General features: G+C 64.0%; 1 protein-coding gene and 1 long non-coding RNA gene across 5 annotated transcripts; both read left to right on the forward strand.

Moving 5' to 3' along the window:
- The first annotated feature begins 2,293 nt into the window (after positions 1-2,293).
- PIM1 (Pim-1 proto-oncogene, serine/threonine kinase) lies at positions 2,294-18,265 on the forward strand. 4 transcript variants are annotated; one of them, XM_084497919.1, is made up of 6 exons: positions 2,294-3,632; positions 14,464-14,570; positions 14,691-14,741; positions 15,332-15,698; positions 16,462-16,638; positions 16,828-18,265. In XM_084497919.1, exons 1-6 carry the CDS (start codon positions 3,467-3,469, stop codon positions 16,983-16,985), a joined length of 1,026 nt encoding a protein of 341 aa, XP_084354045.1. In that variant the 5' UTR covers positions 2,294-3,466; the 3' UTR covers positions 16,986-18,265. The 4 variants fall into 4 exon arrangements, with proteins under 4 accessions (XP_084354045.1, XP_084354046.1, XP_084354047.1 ...); XM_084497921.1 differs by lacking the exon at positions 2,294-3,632 and adding an exon at positions 14,089-14,342; XM_084497920.1 differs by lacking the exon at positions 14,691-14,741.
- Positions 3,639-5,751, forward strand: LOC311423647. Its single transcript, XR_014685769.1, has 2 exons — positions 3,639-4,831; positions 5,420-5,751. It is a non-coding gene; the product is annotated as an uncharacterized lncRNA (long non-coding RNA).

An 18,265-nucleotide genomic window follows, 5' to 3' on the forward strand; every position in this document is an offset into this window, starting at 1 on the left:
ATGGGGAGGGAAAATGAAGCAATGGGAAAGAAAAGCTTGAGCGCAAAGGGCAAAAGGGTCCTGGCATGGTCAGTGCCTGCCGGTGGTGCTGGCTCCATCTTTTTGGGCTCACAGGTCATTGGAGAGGTTCTCAATGTTCTTGCAGTTGGAGAAGTTGTGCCCAATGTGGGGGAAATGGCAACGAGCTTGGTGTGGGTGGCCAGAAGAGAGTTTGGGGGGCAGGAAGGAGGCTTCCTCAGTTTGTCCCTGCGGCAGAGGAGCAGGGATGCTGTGCTGTGTGGGGTTGTGCTGGACCTAACGGGCTCCAAGGAAAATGGGGACAGCTTGAATGGAGACGTCCCACAGTCCGGTCTTCCAGCAGGGATGGGGACACAGGGACAAGCCAGACCCCTGCCACTGCCCCGGCCACCCAAGGGCTCCCTGTCCCCACCCCGGTCTCCCTTTCTGCACACCTGGGAGCAAACGCTTTGCACCAACACCCCCTGTCCGTGCAGGTATAGAAACCACCGAGGCATCACAGGTTCCCTGCAAGCACCCAGGGGGCTTGGCTGATCCCCCAGCAGCAGGACATGGGAGGGAGGGCATCAAAAAGAGGCACCGAAGGAGGCTCTGAGCCTTCTGGGCACTGCCGGCCACAGCAAGGTCCCCACGTGCCCCGACGGTGACGCGGTGGCAGCTCAGCATCCTCACCCAGCTGCTGGGGCCGCGAGCTCTCCACCCCCTGCTGCCACAAGGAGCGAATGCCACCAGCGAGGCCAAACCCTACAGAGAAATCCCCGGCCTCATTCAGGTCTGATTTACGCCCCGGCGACGCTGCCAGGCTCGGTGAAGCCGCTGCTGATGGATGGCGGCGCGACAGCGTCCCACCCTGCACCATCTGCATCCTCCGCCGGCAGCCGGGGACGGCCCCACAGCACCCGCAGCCCCATCTGCCCACGGTGGCATCGCCCCACGGAGCCGTCCCCACACCAGGGCCCCCCTCAGAGGCTGTGGGGCCGCGCATCCTCCCCAAAATCCCCGCCACGGTGCCCGGCTGAGCCCTTTCCCCTTTACAATCGGTCCATTGGGGTTTGGGGTAGAGAGCGGGGACAGGACCATGGGGAGGTTTTGGGGTCTCGGCCCTCCTCCTCACCCCGCTGGCATTTCAGGGGTGAGAAGGGGAATTGTGGCCTCGTTTTTTGTGGGTTTTTTTGAGCAATTTTTGGAGAGTGCTGCTAGCAGAGGCTCCGGCTGCGCGCCGGCGCTCTGGGGGCCGGCGGGGAGAGCGGGGAGGGGGATATAAAAGGTCTCATGCGGTGAGACGGGCACTCAGGGAAGAGGCTGAAAGGAGGCGGTGAGTGCTTTGTATTTCATGCTTGAAGGCACCGAGGCTTTTACCAGCCTGCCCGCGATGATTTAAGGCCGGCTCTGCACTTCGGGAAGGGAGCGGAGCCGTGGCCGGTGGCTCCGTGGGACCCCCCGGGTTTGCCCGGGTTAAACCCAGGCTGGGCTTGGAACAGCCCTGCAGGGCACGCACCCAGCTCGTGTGCTCCGTGGGGACAATTTTGGGGCATGAACCCCGGTTGGATGCCTTCCCTGGGACCTGGGAAGTCCCGGTCCCCACCGTCCCCATGTCCCCACGTCCCCGTCCCGCTCAGCATCTCCTCGTCCAGCGGGGGATGGACACGGGTGGCAGAGCCCCCTAAAGGAAATCGCCCCCAGGGGCTGTGCAAGGGGACGTGGGGGGCTCCAAGAGGTGAGGACGTCCCCTTTGGGTGCCCTCACCTTAAGCAGAGCCACCTCGACCACCTGGGGACCACCAGCCCTGCTCCAGCCCTGCTCCCCATCTGGCCTGGATCTGACCCCGTGCCCCCCACCCCAACCTGCCTGGTGCTGTGTAAGCCCCGAGCAGCCCCAGCTGGCTCTGCTGGGCTCTTCTCTTCCTAATTCTGCCTCCAACAGGCCCCTTGGAGGACAAACCCTACAGAAAGCCCACAGAGAGTCCTGGAGGAACGTGGAGAGGTGAGGACGTGAGCCACGGGGGGGCTGGAACTGAGATCTGAGGGGAAACGGGGAAACGGGGAGCCCTAAACCCAGGCTGGGGGCGAGGAAACGGGGCTGGAGGCAGGGACGGAGCTGGGAGCCTCGACCTGAGCATGCGGGGAGAGCATCGAGGCAGCACCTGGGAGGCACCAGGACGGGGAAGGGTTTGGGATCGCGGGTGCTGTGCCCCCCGGGGTGGGGACGCGGGAGGGCAGGGCAGATAACCCCGTCCCGAGCAGAAGGACCCGCAGATAACAGCGGTGTGCGCAGCTCCTCGCCTGCGCTGGGCTGATACCGACCCCGAGGGCGACCTCTCCCTGGGGCTCGGTCCCACTACCTCTATATTTCACCCCAAATTTACCCCCTAGCCAAGCGGGTTGCATGGCTCTGATTGACGGTGGTGCCACCCCCGGTGCGCTTCCCCCCCGGCTTTCTTTGTAGGTTTGCTCAGAAACCACTTTGCCTCGTCTCAGACCCCACACTCTGGGGGAAAATGTCCCCTTTTATAGGGCAGGGGCGCGGGGCTGGCCCCAAACGGTGCCCAAATCCTCCTGCAAAGCCCAGCGAGAGCCTTCGGCGTCGCAGGTCGAGGAGCGAGCGCGCCGAGGGCCGGGGGGAAGCAGCTGTTTGGGGGATTATTAATGAGCAGCGAATGCTGGGAGAGGCGAGGATCAATCGAAACAAAGGAGTTCAATGGGAAAAAGAAAGGGCTGCGGGGTAATGGGAGTCCATTTCTCCAGCCCCGCCTGTCGGAAACGCATCCTGTTAAACATCCATCAATTATCCCGGCTCGCGAATGCATTAAGGTAATGAGGAATTATCCATCAAATACACTTAAAGGCAGTGCCCCCCTCTGCCAGCTGCCCTGCAAAGAGCCACTTCAGGCAGGGAAAATGGCCTGGAGGTGGATGGAAGCGCAGAGGAGCCCGCGAGGACCCTCCCAGGCTCGGCTGCCTCCTTTGGGACCCGTGTGTCTGGTGACACCGACCACGGGTGGCTCCGTACCCGCTCCGTGCCTCAGTTTCCCCGTTTGGTGCCACCAAGCTGCTGTCCCCGTGTCCGTGCCGTGCCCCCCATCGCCTCTCTTCCCAGGAAAGGAAGCAGCGGTGAGCGCGGTGCCTGGCTGGGTGGCCAAGTTCCCCAAACCCCGTCCCCTCCTGCGGCACCCGCAGCCTGGGTGCGGCACCCAGGGTGGCCCTGCGGTCACCAAAAAGGTGGCTCGAGGGTGGGAAAGACCCCGTGGCTCCGCTGCAGAGGGGCTGTGGCTTGGAGCCAAGGTGGATGTTGTGCTGGATGCACCCAGGAAGGGGAATAAAAGCATCAGGATCAGCTTGAGCCCGGGGTTGCCATCCGTGGGGACAGGACGGGCTTATCAGGGCGTGCCCCTGGCAGCAGGATTTGGGGAGCCAGGGCTGCTCCCGGGCGCTTTGCTGTGGATTCTCTGATGTCTGGCGCTGTGGTTGAGGGCAGGCTCCTGCCTTTCCCTCCGTCTGGGGGAGGATGGAAGAGGGAGAGAGCTGGGGCTCCTCCTGCCCGGGCTCCTGCAGATTTTCTCCCCCGTGCCCCACGCTCGGTTTGTGGCTGGATTTGGCCGGCGGGTCCAAAAGGAGGTGAGCAGATGAGCAGCACGATCACAGCCTGCGTTTCCCTAAGGAACGGGGGAAAAATCCAGCTCCTGGGCTTCTCTCCCCTGGGGCCCGGATCTCTGTTCCCCAAACCTTTCTGCTTTTGGTGTCCTGGAGCGTGTGGGAGTGCCTGGGGCCAGCCGTGGGTGGCTATGAGAAGTCGCTGCCGTTAGGTGTCACAAGAGCATCGGGGCTTTGCCCGTCCCAGGAAGAGGGGTGGTGGCGTGGGACAGGAGGGGTGGGACGAGGAGGTGGCAGATTGGAGCTGGAGACCCCCAAGGGGCCCAAAGGTCCCTTTGTGCCCACCTCCACCAGCCCCGAAGCCGGGCTGTCCCCGTCACCTCCGTGCACCTCCAGGGTCTGCTGCCCTGGTGCTGGGGATGGGCAGGAGGTGGCAACAGGTCCCTGCAATGAGCCGTCACCTTTTAGTGCACGGAACCCAAAGCAGCGGGCTGCTCCCGAGGGGACAGCTCCAAAAACAGGCTCCTGGATGCTCCCCGCAGAAGGATGCTCCCAGGTTTGTCCCCTCCTGGGGTTCCTGCCCCGCGCCCTCCCCGCAGAGCCCCCGGGGCAGCTGCTGCGCTCAGATAATCTTCCAGGAATTTTGCAATTGTTCACCCAAACGCCGTTTTCCACCTTTAATTGTGCCATGGGCTGAAACAAAGCGTGGTCCAGGGCTCAGCGCCTCGATAAGGCACTGCTGGGAAAAACCTTTCTCTCCAATGCCGGGCGCGAGGCTGCAGCGAGCTGATAAAGCCCAGCGCGGCGGCGGCGTTCCCAGGGAGGGAGCAGGAGGAGCCTCGGGGAGCATCCCTGCCCCTTTCCATCCCTCTTGCCAGATGTGGAGAGAGCCGGAGAACGGCCCCGGCTGGCCTCCCAGCCTCGAGTCACCTCTCCCTGCTCGGAGAGGCTGAGGTCACGTCTGGGCTCCCCGACTGGGGACCGCGGCCAGGAGCTGCGGTGACGGCCACCTCCGCGGCACCAGCGGTGGCAGCGTGCCCCCAAGGGGCTCTCCCTGCACCCTGCGTTTTCCCTGGGTGCCCGTGCGGGATGTAATGGGGAGGGGGGGACATGGGGCACACCCAGTTCACCCAGTTCTGTCCTCCCAAAAAGCCTGGAGCTGTCGTTCCCGGAGCGTGCCGGAGCGGGGATGCCTTCCCCGTGACTCACAGCATTCCTCGCAGGTCAGCGGCGCGGGGGACACCCCGACGGCCCCCTCCATCCCTGCCCTGCTGCTGAACTCCCCTCCCAAAGGAAAATTGCCCCTAAGACGGGTGCCAAGGATGGAGGATGCAATGGGGACCCCCCCCCATAAGGGTGGCCCTGGGCAGGGAGGATGATGGGGACGGGTGACGAAGAGCGTGGGTAGTTAGCGAGAAGCGCGCTGCCAGCCAACCGGCCTCTCCGCAACCTGCGAGTTTCCTCTTCGGCTGTTTCTGAAGAAACCCAAAGAGGAACGGCCCCAAAACACCCCCCACGTGCCCCCAGCCCTGCCCCGCTCTGCGCCTTGGTTTCCCCGGGCACGGAGCCGGGGGCAGCGGTGCCAACCCGGCGCTGCTGGGCGCGGAGGGTACCCACGCTTTCTTTTTTTGGACACCTCGCATCCGGCTGGGTTGCCCCCACCCTAAACATTTCCCTTTATCTTTCCAATCTGAGCCCTTTGAATCCACTCCCAGAGACCTTTTTTTGCCCTTTCAAAGGCTCGGAGAAATCTCTCTCTCTTTTTTTTTCCCCCTAAACGAGCCCAATCCCGTTCCTGCCCCCATCACCAGGCTGTTTCCCCTGCTGGTCTTTGCGCACCCCTGCGTCTCGCTGCATCCCTCTCCCACCACCCTCAGCATCCCCAGCCCGTCTCCATCCACGTCACGAGCGGGGCCGTTCTCCACCAGCGGGTCCCTTCTCCCCACACGGCCGGGACCGGAGCGGGGCAGGCTGAGCGCGGTGCAGCGGGGCCACGGCCGGCGGCTGCCCCCGGGCTCAGCACGCAGGAATGCTGTGAGTTTGCAAAGTGGTTTCAGCGAGACGTTATCTAATGAGGGAGGAGGAGGAGGGCGGATTAAGCCAAACCCACAGCACCGGCTTTCAATTAAACCGGGTGAATTTACGGCTTCTCCTTCTGACACAGCAAACACGGGCTCCGAGCAGCTGCTGGGCTCTCCCCAGGGTCCCGACCCGCCGGTCCCCTCCTTGCCCCAGCAGGGGAATGGAGCAGCAGCACTCGGGCGCTCGCCCCGTGAAGCCAGAACCCCTCTGGGCTCTGCATTTACCCGCCAGCACCGTGCCAAGCCCAGGGACCCACGGGCAATGCCGCGGTGGGTGCTGCGCCCCAGAGCTGGCCCCACCTCGGGGGCACGGGCTGCAGGATGGGGAAAGTAGCGAGGATGAGGACGTGGAGACCTGGAAGGAGAAACCCCACAGCAGCACCCGATGGATGGGAGAGATGCAGACGGCTTCGAGCAACACCTCAGGACCCCGAGAGGGAGGACGCCGTGGTCTGATGGATGGGGGATGCTTGGAGGGGGCTCAGCCTGCCCAGGTGCTCCACCTGCCCGGTGCCCTCCCCTGCACGTCCCTGCACCGGTCCCGCACCGCCCGCTGCCTCAGTTTCCCCTATGGGGCTGCCAGGGGTGGCAGGAGGAGCCGGGCGAGCTGGATGAGCCCAGCCAGGATCTCGCAACCGGGGCTGGGAGCATCCCACCGGTGCTGCAGGCCAGGGCTGGGCACGAGGTGCAGCCACACGTGTGCCAGGGCACGCTTGGCACCTGCCACTGCCAACCCACCATGGGGGAAAATGCCCCAAAACTGTCCGGGGGAGGGTCAGGACCTCTCATCCTGCCACCCCCCCACATCCCAGCACTGCCAGTGCCCACGCGACCCCAAAAGCACCCCGAATCCTTCTGGCCACGGCATGAGCATCACCCTGAGCACCAGCTCTGGGTGATGCAGCACCTATAGGGTCGTGGTGCCACGCAGCACCCCCGGCCCCACGGAGCCACCCTGGGTGCAGGCACCCGGCCAGGCCGGTGACGGGAGAGCCCGGCCGGGCTCCTGCGGTGACGTCCCGGCCCCGCTGCTGACGTCCGACGGAGGGAAAAGCCGTCCCCAGAGCAAATAAGTGGCCAGGCTGTGCAAACCCGGCTCGGCGGGTGTCTCCGGGCAGGTATCTGGGCCCCATCTGGTTGCTGTTTACCTGCCTGCTGGAATCCACCCTGCAAACTTCCTCCTCGCTCGGCCCCGATAAGGCGGGGGAGCCGCGTTCGGCCCCGCTCCGGCCCCACGGGGAGGACGCCGGAGCTGTGGCCTCGCCTCCAGCCTCCACCCATGGCATCGGGGGCGTCGATGCCCTCGGGGGGTCCCTTGGTGCCGGTGCTGCGGGCACCAAAGAGGGTTTAGGGTGGACGTGAGCCACTCAGCACCCAGCACGAGCGCAAGGCCAAACCCCGCTGTCACCAGCCTGGCTCTGAGCAGCCCCAGGAGCTGCCAAACGGCGTCCAGGGAGCAGCCAGGGCTCGAGGTCTTGACCTGGGGGTGCTGCCCCTGATCTGTGCCACCAGCGCTTGCAGGGGCTGCTGAGCCCCGGCCCCAACCAGGAGCCACCCAGCGATGGCACGGGGACACCACGAAGCCCCCGAGCCACCCCCGTGCCATCCTGCGCCTTGCAGAGCCCCTCGCAGCCACCCGTGGGGCAGGGGAGGACCAGGAGATGGCCGAGGAGACAGAAGGGGGAAACTGAGGCAGGGAGCGGGTGCCAGAGGGCGCCGAGCAGGAGCAGCCCCGGCCCCGTGTTGTGAAAGCAGCCGGTTATCAGCGCGCGAGCGTCACGCTCGGAGCGAGCGGCTTCCAAGAAAGGAAGGAAGTGTGGGGTCACCCGGCCCCGCTGCCGCCCTTTTCCAGCAAACAGCCCGCGCCTGCTGATAACAGGGCCGCGCCGGTGCCGCGCAGGAATTCGGGGCCGCCGGCCGCACGCGCTGCCCCAAAAATGCGAGATTTTCCCCTGTTTCCTCTGCTCCAAAGAGCAGCCGCGGTGCCGGGGAAGAGGCGGCCCCGGGTGGCGCACGGCGGCACCGCGCAGCTGAGGGGTGAAGCCCCAGCGCCAGCCCTGCGTCCTCTTACTGGTGGAAACTGGGATCACTGGGCTGGGTGTGCTCCTGCTGTGCACCCAGGGAGCCGACCCGACGCCGCCGCGGTGCCCCGGGAGCGAGCAGGGAGCAGGCCCCGCTCCGCCCCGATACCAAGAATAATTGCGTGATTATGCGATTGGGAAGCAAAGCGCAGATTAATCGCTGATCTCGTTAGGGCCGCGTTTTGCCATCTGCTTCGTGCATGCAGGAGAATCCCTCGCCGTGTGGCCGGGCGAGGGAAATCCCTGGGTGCCGCAGGAGTCCCCGGGTGCACGGGGAGCCGGGTGCGTTGGGACATGCCGATGGCACCGCAGGCGCCAGCTGTCACCCACAGCCCCGATTCCTGGAAGCCAGGCGGGATCCGGCTCGGCGCGGGGCAGGGCTGTGCTGGGGACTCCTCCTTTGGCCAACAAGCGACGGCGAGAGGACAGCGCCGGTGGCCCCGGGGGCTGCGTACGGCCCAGGTCCAGTGCCAGGGCTGCTCCCAAGCCCTGCTCCCAACCCGCAGGCTGCCTCGCGGACACGGGGCTGGATTTCCAGCAGGATTTCTCCGAGCAGCGCCCTGCTGCAGCTCCCCCCTGGCTCCCGGAGCCCCAGATTTGGCAAAGGGACGGAGCCCAAAGCTCAATAACTGCCCGGCACCTCCTGCATCCTTCCCATCGCCTCTCCAACCTCCCCACGTGGCGATGCAGCCTCCCCAGCCTCCGGCCTCGCAGCGGCTGCAGACAAAACCCTTTCCCTCCCTCTCTCCTTCCCTCCCTCCTCTCCCGGCCGCGTGTCCGCCAAAACCCCGGGAAGAGATGAAAGGGATTTCCCCGCTGACCTCCTCACCCCGCGCTGTTTGCACCTCCGCTCCCGCGGGCAGACGAGGCATTTTTCCCATGCTCGGAGGGTCAGCGCCTTCCCTGCCCCCCCGGCCGGAGCAATGCCAGGAATGTACCTGGGGATCGGCTGGGCAGGGTGGCAGGGGAAGCGGGGAGAGGGATAAAATCACCTTTATCCCCTTAAAAAAGCGCTGTCCCCACAGAAAGGCTCCGCAGAAGGGAGCAGTTCTGCTGGGACAGGCTGCGGGTGCAAGGGCTGCAGCTGGGGTTTTGTGTCCTTTCTCCCCAGGTGATGCCACCGGGATGGATCCTGGGGCTCTGGGCATGGTGCTGGGTCCCCCTCCGTGTGGGACAGAGCCTTGTGGGGTGTCCCTGCCACCCCAGGCTGATCCCACAGCTGATCCCACCCCGCCACCGTCCCTGTGTGGCCGTCGTGTCCGAGGCAGAGGCTACCAGGGGCCAGCAGCAGGAGGATCCATTTCCTTCCCCTCCGTTCCACCTTTTCCTTGCACCACCCAAAATAGGAATAAAAGGGAAACGAAAGCGAAGGGAATGGGGACAGGACCCGGGGCATTGCCCACGGGGCTGTGGGGTGACCCCAGGAGGTCCTGGGGCTGCTCCATGCCCCGGCACGGCACAAACCCTGCACCCAACGCCTCGGGTGCTGCTTCCCGGCTCCTACCCCTCTCCTGGCCCCATCCCAGGGCACCCAGTGGGTGGCAGGAGGATTTTCCCCTCCGGAGGGGCCACGGCCCCAGGACCCCCTCAGCACGTGGCTCCGTGCCCCACGCCGCCCCGACGAGCCCCTCACTCCCCTCCGCTCCGCTCGGCGAGAGGGTTTTGCTTGTAAACAGCAGTCCCCGGGTAACACTTTTAATCCGTCGCCTCTCGGCTATTATTCATCCCCGGCTAACCTTAAAGCCTCCCCCTTTCTCTGCGAGGCACCCCCAGAGCAGAGGAAATTCCTCAGGCCTGACGTGATGTGAAACACGAGCGGCTCGGCCCCAGCCGCCCCCTTCCCTGCCCCAAATCTCGCCGGGGCCATTTCCCAACCCAGGTTTCCCTGTAGCATCCCCCCCCCCCCCTCCCAACACCACCTCCCAGCCACCCTTTTTCTGCTTTAGACATTGTAACCCGAGAGGCTGGAAATGCAGCGCCTTTCATCTTCCATTTCCCACATCCTGAGAGTCTGGGGAGAAGGAGCCCACCCAGCTGAAGGAATCCCAAAAATGTGGCTCTCTCCACCTCCCCATCCCCTCCGCCGCCCCCCGCGCGGCTCCATTCACAAAGCAGATTAGCCATGCTGCCGGCTCCACGCGCACCTCTCCCAAAAAGCCCGCGCTAAAAGCCAGCAGCGACAAGGGGAAAAACTCAAAAAGGGACAAAAAAGCCAAATTCCCGCGTCCTCTCCTCCTCCCACCCCGGCTGCTGGGGAGCAGCACCCAAAGGTGCTGGTTTAGCCGGGTGATGCCAGCCCCGGGATGGGATCTGCGTGTCCCAAGCTGTCACCGTGGCTTTGGGGTCCCAGAAGGTGTGGGGGACCCCAGGACCCAGAGGTTGGGTGGGGAGGGATGCAGCCCCCAGGCATTCCCATGGACCACAATTTTTTGGGGTATCCGCGCTCCCACGTGCCCTGGGCTCGGCCGCATCCTGCAGGGCATTGCCTGTCCCCACACCACGGTGGCACCGGGATCGTGCACACATCTCATGGCACTCCCAGCATCACCGCTGAGACACCAGGGCACGTTTTGGTGACCTCGAGAAAGTGACAGCCGGCTGGGGATGCCCCAAACACCGTGGGGATGCCCCAAAAGGCCTGGTTGAGGACAGCTCCCGCACCCTTTTTGGGGCGGAATCGCTCGCTGCGGGGTGCCAGCGCCTTTCCTGGCCCCGTGCGCGTTGGTTTCAGGCTTTCCCAACGCCTGGCGAGGCGGCGACGCCGCTGGGAGCTGGGGCTCGCCCCACGCCCTGGGCCAGCCGGTTCTGCGGGCAACCGAGCCCCGGCGGCCGCGAGCCACGGGCAGGCGCAGCAGCCAAGGTCACGCCGTGACTCAAAGCTCATGCGAGGGAAACCGCAGCCTTTCTGTGTCAGGGCGCAAATCGTCCTCCCCTCCCTCCTGCAGGGATGCCCCCGGCCGGCCCCTCCGCGGGGGGATGCTCGCGGGGCTGATATGGGGTTGTGCTCCCTGCCGCCTGCCTCCGACCCCGTTCTTTTGTCCGTGCTTATGGGGGAAACCTCCTAAAGGGTGCGGATCTGCTTCCCCCAGGCCCCTGCGAGAGGAGGGAATTGCCCCTCTCTCACCCTGGGCGCTGCCCTGGCCCTCCCCATCGTCACCTATTTGCTAATTGTGCCGGCGGGGAAGGGCGGGAGGCGAGAGAGGAGGAAATACAAAAAGTAAACTGAGAAAGCCAGGCTGCAGCTCCAAGGGCCCGGCACAGCAATCAAGCGATAAAGCAGTAATTAAGCCTGATTATCATGCAAGGCAGCCCTGGTTAGACTGGAATGCCGCTGAAGAGCCCGAAAGCTGCCGGGATTGTTTGCAGGCTGAGAACTGATCTTCTGATGTCTGCTGGGAGCTGCTCTCCCCCAGCCCTGCCACCAGCCCCACGTGCACCCCGGGGTCCTGCTTCCTCCCCGGGCATGGGTCCCTCGGGTTTTTCATCCTTGCAGCCCCACGAAACCTCCTCCCGGAGCTGCACCAGGGCTCGTGCCGAGCCTTGGGTTTGAGCCAGGGTGGGAAGATCCAGCATGGGCTGGGGGTGCTGCTGCCTGGCCCTTGGGGCCACCTGAATAGGGCCAGCCGTGTGCCCGTGCACCCCAGGAGGTGTGGGGTGCTCTGCTGCACCCGATGGCTTTCAGTAAGCGGAAGAGGATTTGGGGGAAAAGGTGATTCCTCCGGAGGAAGGCAAAGCAGGATGAGGTTGGCTTCGTCTTAACCTGAATGTCTGACACATCCCAATTGCATCGCCTGGGGTTGGCAGAGGGAGAAGTCAGCTCGCGGGCCAGGCTCTGGGGGAACAACCGGCCACCAGCCCTGCTTGGGGTCCGCTGGGAACCGGGGATATGGCTTGGGGGGGCTATTCTGGGGGGAGATGGATGCGGTTGGGAAATAGGGCGGCATGCCGTGCCCCACATGGGGAAATGCCTCCCCAACGCCCCCGGGATGGGGTGCCAGCCCTCCGTGCCCGCAGGAAGGGGTGCGCTCAGCACCCAGGAAATCGGCGCTTGGGCAAGGCTCACGCACGGCGATGATCTGGCCCCAAAGCATCTGGGTTGCGAGAGAGACGCTGCTCCCCTCGACGCTAATGAGCAGTTTGGGCAGGGCGAGGAAGAGGCTGAGCCTCCCCGGAGGAGGTCAGAGGAAGGCAGCCCCCAGGAAAGCCCTGCTGCTCCCGGGGTGAGCCCTGTTTGTAAATACAGAGCCTGTTTCCAGGGCAGCCCGTGTGGCACCTTTCATCATCGGGGCAAGGAATCTGGTAATGGGTTTGGGGCAGATGCTGAGTCACTCGGTCCCATGGCTGAGCGCTGACTCGCAGAACCAGTCGTCCCCAACCTGCCCGGGCTTTCGGGTGGGAATGAGGCAGGAGAAACGCGCCACCCGCCCTCTGCTCCACCCCGAGCTTGCATCACCCCAAAAAAAAACAATAACAACAACAACAACAAAAAATAAAAACAAAAAAAAAGGAGAGAGGCTGTGACGGGTTTCTCCGCACTTTCCCGAAGCAGGAATGTCACCTACGGGGTAGGAACCAGGCTCGGGGGGTCCCACAAGTGCAGGAGGATGCGCTGCATCGCCCAACGCGTCTCGGCGAGGCAGCGAGCATCGCCCGCACACAGCCCTTGGGTTGGGCTGGGTGGCGTCCGGGTGTTTTTATTTTAAAAGAAGTACAAAAAGAGCCCGGCGCTCACCAGCATTTCCAGTAAAACCCATTGAATTTCGGCAATTCATCCCACAAGTATGTGTGGGATGCTGGGAACTCCTCGGTCCCGCTCGGGCGCAGGAGCCCAGATGGGCTCCGGCTGGAGCAGCGCAGCTCCCAGCGGCCGGAGCTCTTTGCTCTACATGCTAACAGAGTGAGTAATCAGAAACCTCCATCCAGTAAATTATTTATCTTATCTCTGGAACTCGGCGGAGCATTGCAGCCAGTGACTTCTGCGGAAAAGAAAAGAAAAAAAAAAAAAAAAAAAAAAGGCTGTTAGTCAAGAGCCCCCAGCTGGAACCTCCACTTTTACTAGAAAAGGGAAAAGTTCAGGCTCTGGTTCGCCCGCAGTTCGTAGGAAGCGGTGAAGGAAAGGCTGGGATGGTGCGGGGCGGCCGGGAGAGCCAGAAAATTGCAAAATTTAATGCAAATAATAACATTATTAATAGGCTGGAGCTGCTTTGGGGTTTTTCGCTGGAATTGGAGAAGGGGAAGAGCTGCGATGCCGCCGGATGGATGGGAAGCGAGCTGGTGGGCTTCCAGCATCCCAAATCTGCCCCATTGGGATTATTCCCATTGTACAGATGGGAAGGGAGAGGCCGGGTGGCCAGATGGGTGCCTCTGACCCCGTGAGTCCCTCGAGTGGTCCCGTCACGGGCTGGTGGCACTTGGGCACGCGTTGGGTTCCCAGTTGGTACAAGATGCTGGGGGCAGCACCTGTCAGCCCTGCCACGGCTGGGTGTCACCGTGTCACACCTGAGGATGCCCTGTCAGCCCTCTGGGTGCCATGTCAGCCTTGACGATGCCCTGTCAGCCCTCAGGATGCCCTATCCCTGCTAACACCATGTGCCCCCTGACGACACCATGTCAGGGCAGAGCTCATCGCAGCTCCCTGAGAGGAACCAGAGGGAACGGCCTGGAGCTGTGCCAGGGGAAGTTGAGGTGGGCAATGAGGAGCCATTTCTGCTCAGACAGAGCGGGCAGGCGTTGGGACGGGTTGCCCAGGGAGGTGGGGGAGTCCCCGTCCCTGGGGGGGCTCCAGGAGAGGTTGGGGCTGGTGCTTGGGGACACGGCTCGGTGGGGACAGTGGGGGGGGGGTGCTTGGAGCAGGTGACCCTGGGGGGCTCCTCCAACCCTAATGACTGTGTGATTCTGTGATTCAGGACACCAGGACCCCCCTGAGGGCACCAGGACCCCCTGAGGACCCCCTGTCCCCCCATGAGGCCGCCCCGTCCCCTCACAGCTCCCCGCGCGCCACGGGGCCGCCCGGCCCCAACCCGCAGGGCCCCCTCCTCCCTCCTCACACATCCCCCCCCCCCCTCCCCTCCCTCCTCCTTTGGCGCCTTTTCCTTCCCGCCACGTCGTTGCCCGCCGCGCTCTCCCCTCCGCCCCGGGGCCGCGCCCTATTGGCTGCGGGGGCCGCGGGCTGGGCGTGGCCTCGAGCTCATGGCGCGCCCCGCTTTCAGGCTCCGCCCCCTCCCGCGGCTCTCCCGGGACCGCCCCCGCCTCCCGCTACTCCCGCGGCCGGCGCGGGGCCGCCGCCGCCACACCGGAGCCCGGCACCGCGCCGAGCAGCCGCCACCCCCCGGCCACCCCCAAAACCCCCCCTAAAACCCCCCTCTACCCTTCCGCCGCCACCCTCCCGGAGCTTCCCCGGTCGCCGGGAGCAGCCGCAGCCCCGGTTACCGGAGCCGCCCCGCTGGCTCCCGGTCAGTTTCGGGCCCTGGAGGGGGGGGACGGCAGCGGGATGCTGCTTTCTAAAATTAATTCCTTGGCCCATCTCCGCTCCGGGCCCGGCGGGGAGTTGCACACCGGGAAGGTGCCGCCAGGTGAGCCCCCGGTTAGGGTCGGAGGGTGGTGGTGGGGGGGGGGGGGTGGGCTCGGTTTTTTGGGGGGCTCCGGTGTTTGGGGGGGGAGCGGCGCGGTGATGCCCGGTGCCTCGCCCCGCAGGGAAGGAGAAGGAGCCGCTGGAGAAGCTCTACCAGGTGGGCCCGCTGCTGGGCAGCGGCGGCTTCGGCTCGGTGTACTCCGGTATCCGCCTCTCCGACAGCGCCCCGGTAAGCGGGGGGACCGGGGGGGAGCGGGGGGACCGGGGGGGGGGGTCCGTGGTACCGGGGGGTCGGTGGTGGTGGCTGGGGGGCGAGCGCCGTGCTCAGCCGCCGGTCCTTGCCCCGCAGGTGGCCATCAAACACGTGGCCCGGGACCGCATCTCCGAGTGGGGAGAGCTGGTGAGTGAGTGGGGGCACCGGGGGGGGGCACCGGAGGGTCCCCGGGGGGGTGGGGGGGTCGGGGAGGGAACCGGAGCATCCCTGGGTAAGGGGGAGTGGGGAGGGAGCCGGAGCATCCCTGTAATAGGGGAGATTTGGGGGGGGGGTGGTGGGGGGAGTGGAGCATCCCTTGTTTTCGGGGGGGAGTGGGGAGGGAACCGGGGCAGCCCTGGTGGGGGGGGAGACCGGAGGGGGGAATCGGGGCAGCCCTGGACTGGGGGAGTATGTAAGGGGAAAGGGAACATCCCTGCTTTGGGGCATTTTTGGGGTTGGGGGGCACTGGAGCATCCCTGGCTTGGGGCGTTTTGGGGCTTGGGGGCCACTGGAGCATCCCTGCCTTGGCGTTTTTGGGGTTGGGGGGGCACTGGAGCATCCTGCCTTGGGGCACTTGGGTGGGCACCGGAGCGTTCCAGCTCTGGGGGTGCCGGGGAGGGAACCGGAGCATCCCTGGCATGGGGGGTTTGTGGGTTTGGGGGGGGGGGGGACGGACACCGGAGCCACCCCAGCCGGGAGGGGGACACCGGGTCTGAGCGCGCCGTGCGTCCCCGCAGCCCGGCGGCACCCGCGTGCCGATGGAGATCCTGCTGCTGAAGAAGGTGGGCTCGGGCTTCCGCGGGGTCATCCGCCTCCTCGACTGGTTCGAGCGTCCCGATAGCTTCGTGCTGGTGCTGGAGCGGCCGGAGCCGGTGCAGGACCTCTTCGATTTCATCACGGAGCGCGGCGCCCTGCCCGAGGAGCTGGCGCGGGGGCTCTTCCACCAGGTGCTGGAGGCCGTGCGGCACTGCCACAGCTGCGGCGTCCTGCACCGCGACATCAAGGACGAGAACATCCTCATCGACCTCTCCACCGGCGAGCTCAAGCTCATCGACTTCGGCTCCGGCGCCCTCCTCAAGGACACCGTCTACACCGATTTCGACGGTGAGACCGCGCCCCGGGGATGCTCAGCGCTCAGCATCCCGACCCCCGCCGCCGGCTTTTCCCCTATTGCAGCAGCTCGGGGAGAGAAGGAAGAGGAGGGAGGGGGGGGGGCAGCAATTATCCCAGCCGCCCGGCCAAGTTGCTGCTTCTATTTTTTTTTTTTTTTAATTATTTATTTTTTTTTTGGCACGGGGTGGATGTTGTGAAATGGGAGCCGGCTCCCGGCGTCAGCCCAGACGCCCAACCAACCTGCTCCGGGCTGGGGCGGGAGGTTGGGGTTGTTGGGGGGGGGGTGGGGGGGGGGGCGGCCCTACAAAAACAAACAGCTGCCGGGGGGGGGTTGCAAAACCTGGTTTGCAGCCGCAGAAGGGCTTGCGTTGCTCCGCTCCCCTTGTTTGCTTTGCTTTTTTTTTTGGCAAGGAGTGTGTGGGGGGGAAAGGCGTGGTTCCCCCCCCTCCCTCCCTCCCTCCCTCTCCCTTGGGTTTTTATTTTTTATTTTTGCGTGTAACGGTCGGCTCCCAGCCTTCCCCGGCCCCGTGCTGCCCCCTTTCGGCACCGGTGGCTTTTTTTTACAACCCAAAGTTTGTAAACAAGAGTCACGTGCTGGCGGCGCGGGGGGTGGCGGGGTCGCACGGTGACCCCCCCCCCACCTCCACCTTGCTGCCACCCACCCTAAAGATGCTCGGGCGAGGAACCGCGGTCCCCAAAAAAGGGATTTGGGGCGGGGAGCATCCTTGTGACGAGTGGCACCGTCCCCACGCAGGTACACGGGTGTACAGCCCGCCGGAGTGGATCCGCTACCACCGCTACCACGGGCGCTCGGCGGCCGTGTGGTCCCTGGGCGTGCTGCTCTACGACATGGTGTGCGGGGACATCCCCTTCGAGCAGGACGAGGAGATCCTGCAGGGCCAGGTGTACTTCAGGCAGAGGGTCTCTCCAGGTGGGCACCGGCTCCGGGGCACGCGGTGGGAGAGGTGGCACCACACCCGGGGGGAAGGGGGGCGGTGGGATTTGGCGGCACGCGTCGCGCCGTCCGTGGTGATCCCCCAAAAGTGGTGCTGGGTTTGGGCAGAGCTCGGAGGAGGAGGACAGGAGCTGACCTCTCCCCGTGGTGGTTTCTCTCCCGCAGAGTGCCAGCACCTCATCAGGTGGTGCTTGTCCCTGCGCCCCTCGGACAGGCCGTCCTTCGAGGACATCTTCAACCACTCCTGGATGCAAAGCGTCCACCTCCCCCAGAAGGCCACGGAGATCCACCTGCACAGTTTGCTCCAGGAGACGGGCAAATAACAGCTCCCTGCCTCTCCTGGCCCTGAGAAGCGAAGGACAGCGGATTTTCCTCCTCGTGACCGTAGCCCCGGGTGGGGACCGTCGCGGGAGCACGCACAGCTCGCTCCAGAGCCCGGAGATTTGGTCCCTCAGTGGCCGCGACCCAACCCAGCTGTCCCGGACTTGAACCGAATGGTCCTGTCTCACTTGATGTTTTGCCAGTAAATTTTATTTTTATTTTTGGATTTTTTTTTTTTTTTTTTTTGTCTTTGGGGGCTCCCACGAGTCTTCCTGGCCTGCTGAATTTGGGACTGCGAGAGGATCGGAGCCCTGACTGCGAGAGCAGCTCCAACCTGGGGACCTGGGGGGGAGGGCAGGGCAGCGCCGCGGCCGACCGGCTCTCTTCTTCGCCGTCACCGTCTTCGAGTGCCTTCAGTTGCAATCCTGGCTGTGCTGGAGGAAATACTTGAATTTTCCTACACTGCTGCTTTTCCGAGACTCGCCTGGGTGTAGAGCTACTTCTTCTCCCCGTGCAAAAGGAAACCGGGCGGATGGAGCTGGGGAGCTGTCTTCGCCTCCCGCACCTCCGAAGCGCGCCGCCGTCTCCTGGGGACTTTTCTTCCTTGGGCTCTTTGCTTCCCGTGCCCTCACGAATGCACAAACAATGCAACCCAACAGAGCTGTAAATGTGTGTACAGAGTTATACAGGAGCAAAGCTTGATGTACAGTTGTTAATAGTGGTAACATTTTACCTTTTTGGTTTTTTTTCCTTCCAGTTTTTTTTTTTTTTTAATTTATTTTCATGGATTTGTTTTGTTTGTGTTTTTTTTCTTTTTTTTTTTTTTTTTTTTTTTTAAAGGAAGAGTCCTAGCCACTAGGATAACTTATTTATTTATTTATAACTCCCGTGGGTCCCCAACCCATGCCTTGCTTCTACAGCTGCTGATCCCCGGGTTCCCATTGGGGTCTCCCCCCCCCCCGCGTCCGTCCCGGTGCCTGTTTCACCTCGTGCTTCCGTCGGATGTCTGGCCGTGGCGTGGAGCAGCCGCCTGCGTGCGTCCCTGCTCCCATCTGTGCCCTGCCACGTGCCCGTTGGGGTTTGCAGAGGATTTTCGGCCTTCCCCACGGGTACCTGGGGGGACCCCGGTGCGTGCCGAAGCGGGGTCGTCCGCGCTGTCGAGTCTGTCCGTGTAACCAGTGTGTAGCCGGTGGGTTTTTGTTAATAGCTAATATTGTACAGGGGAATTCAGAAATCCTATTTTTTTTATACATGCGGTTTTAAATAAAAACTTAAATCACTT

Source organism: Aythya ferina (assembly GCF_964211825.1).
Source record: "Aythya ferina genome assembly, chromosome: 25".
NCBI classification, from domain to species: domain Eukaryota; kingdom Metazoa; phylum Chordata; class Aves; order Anseriformes; family Anatidae; genus Aythya; species Aythya ferina.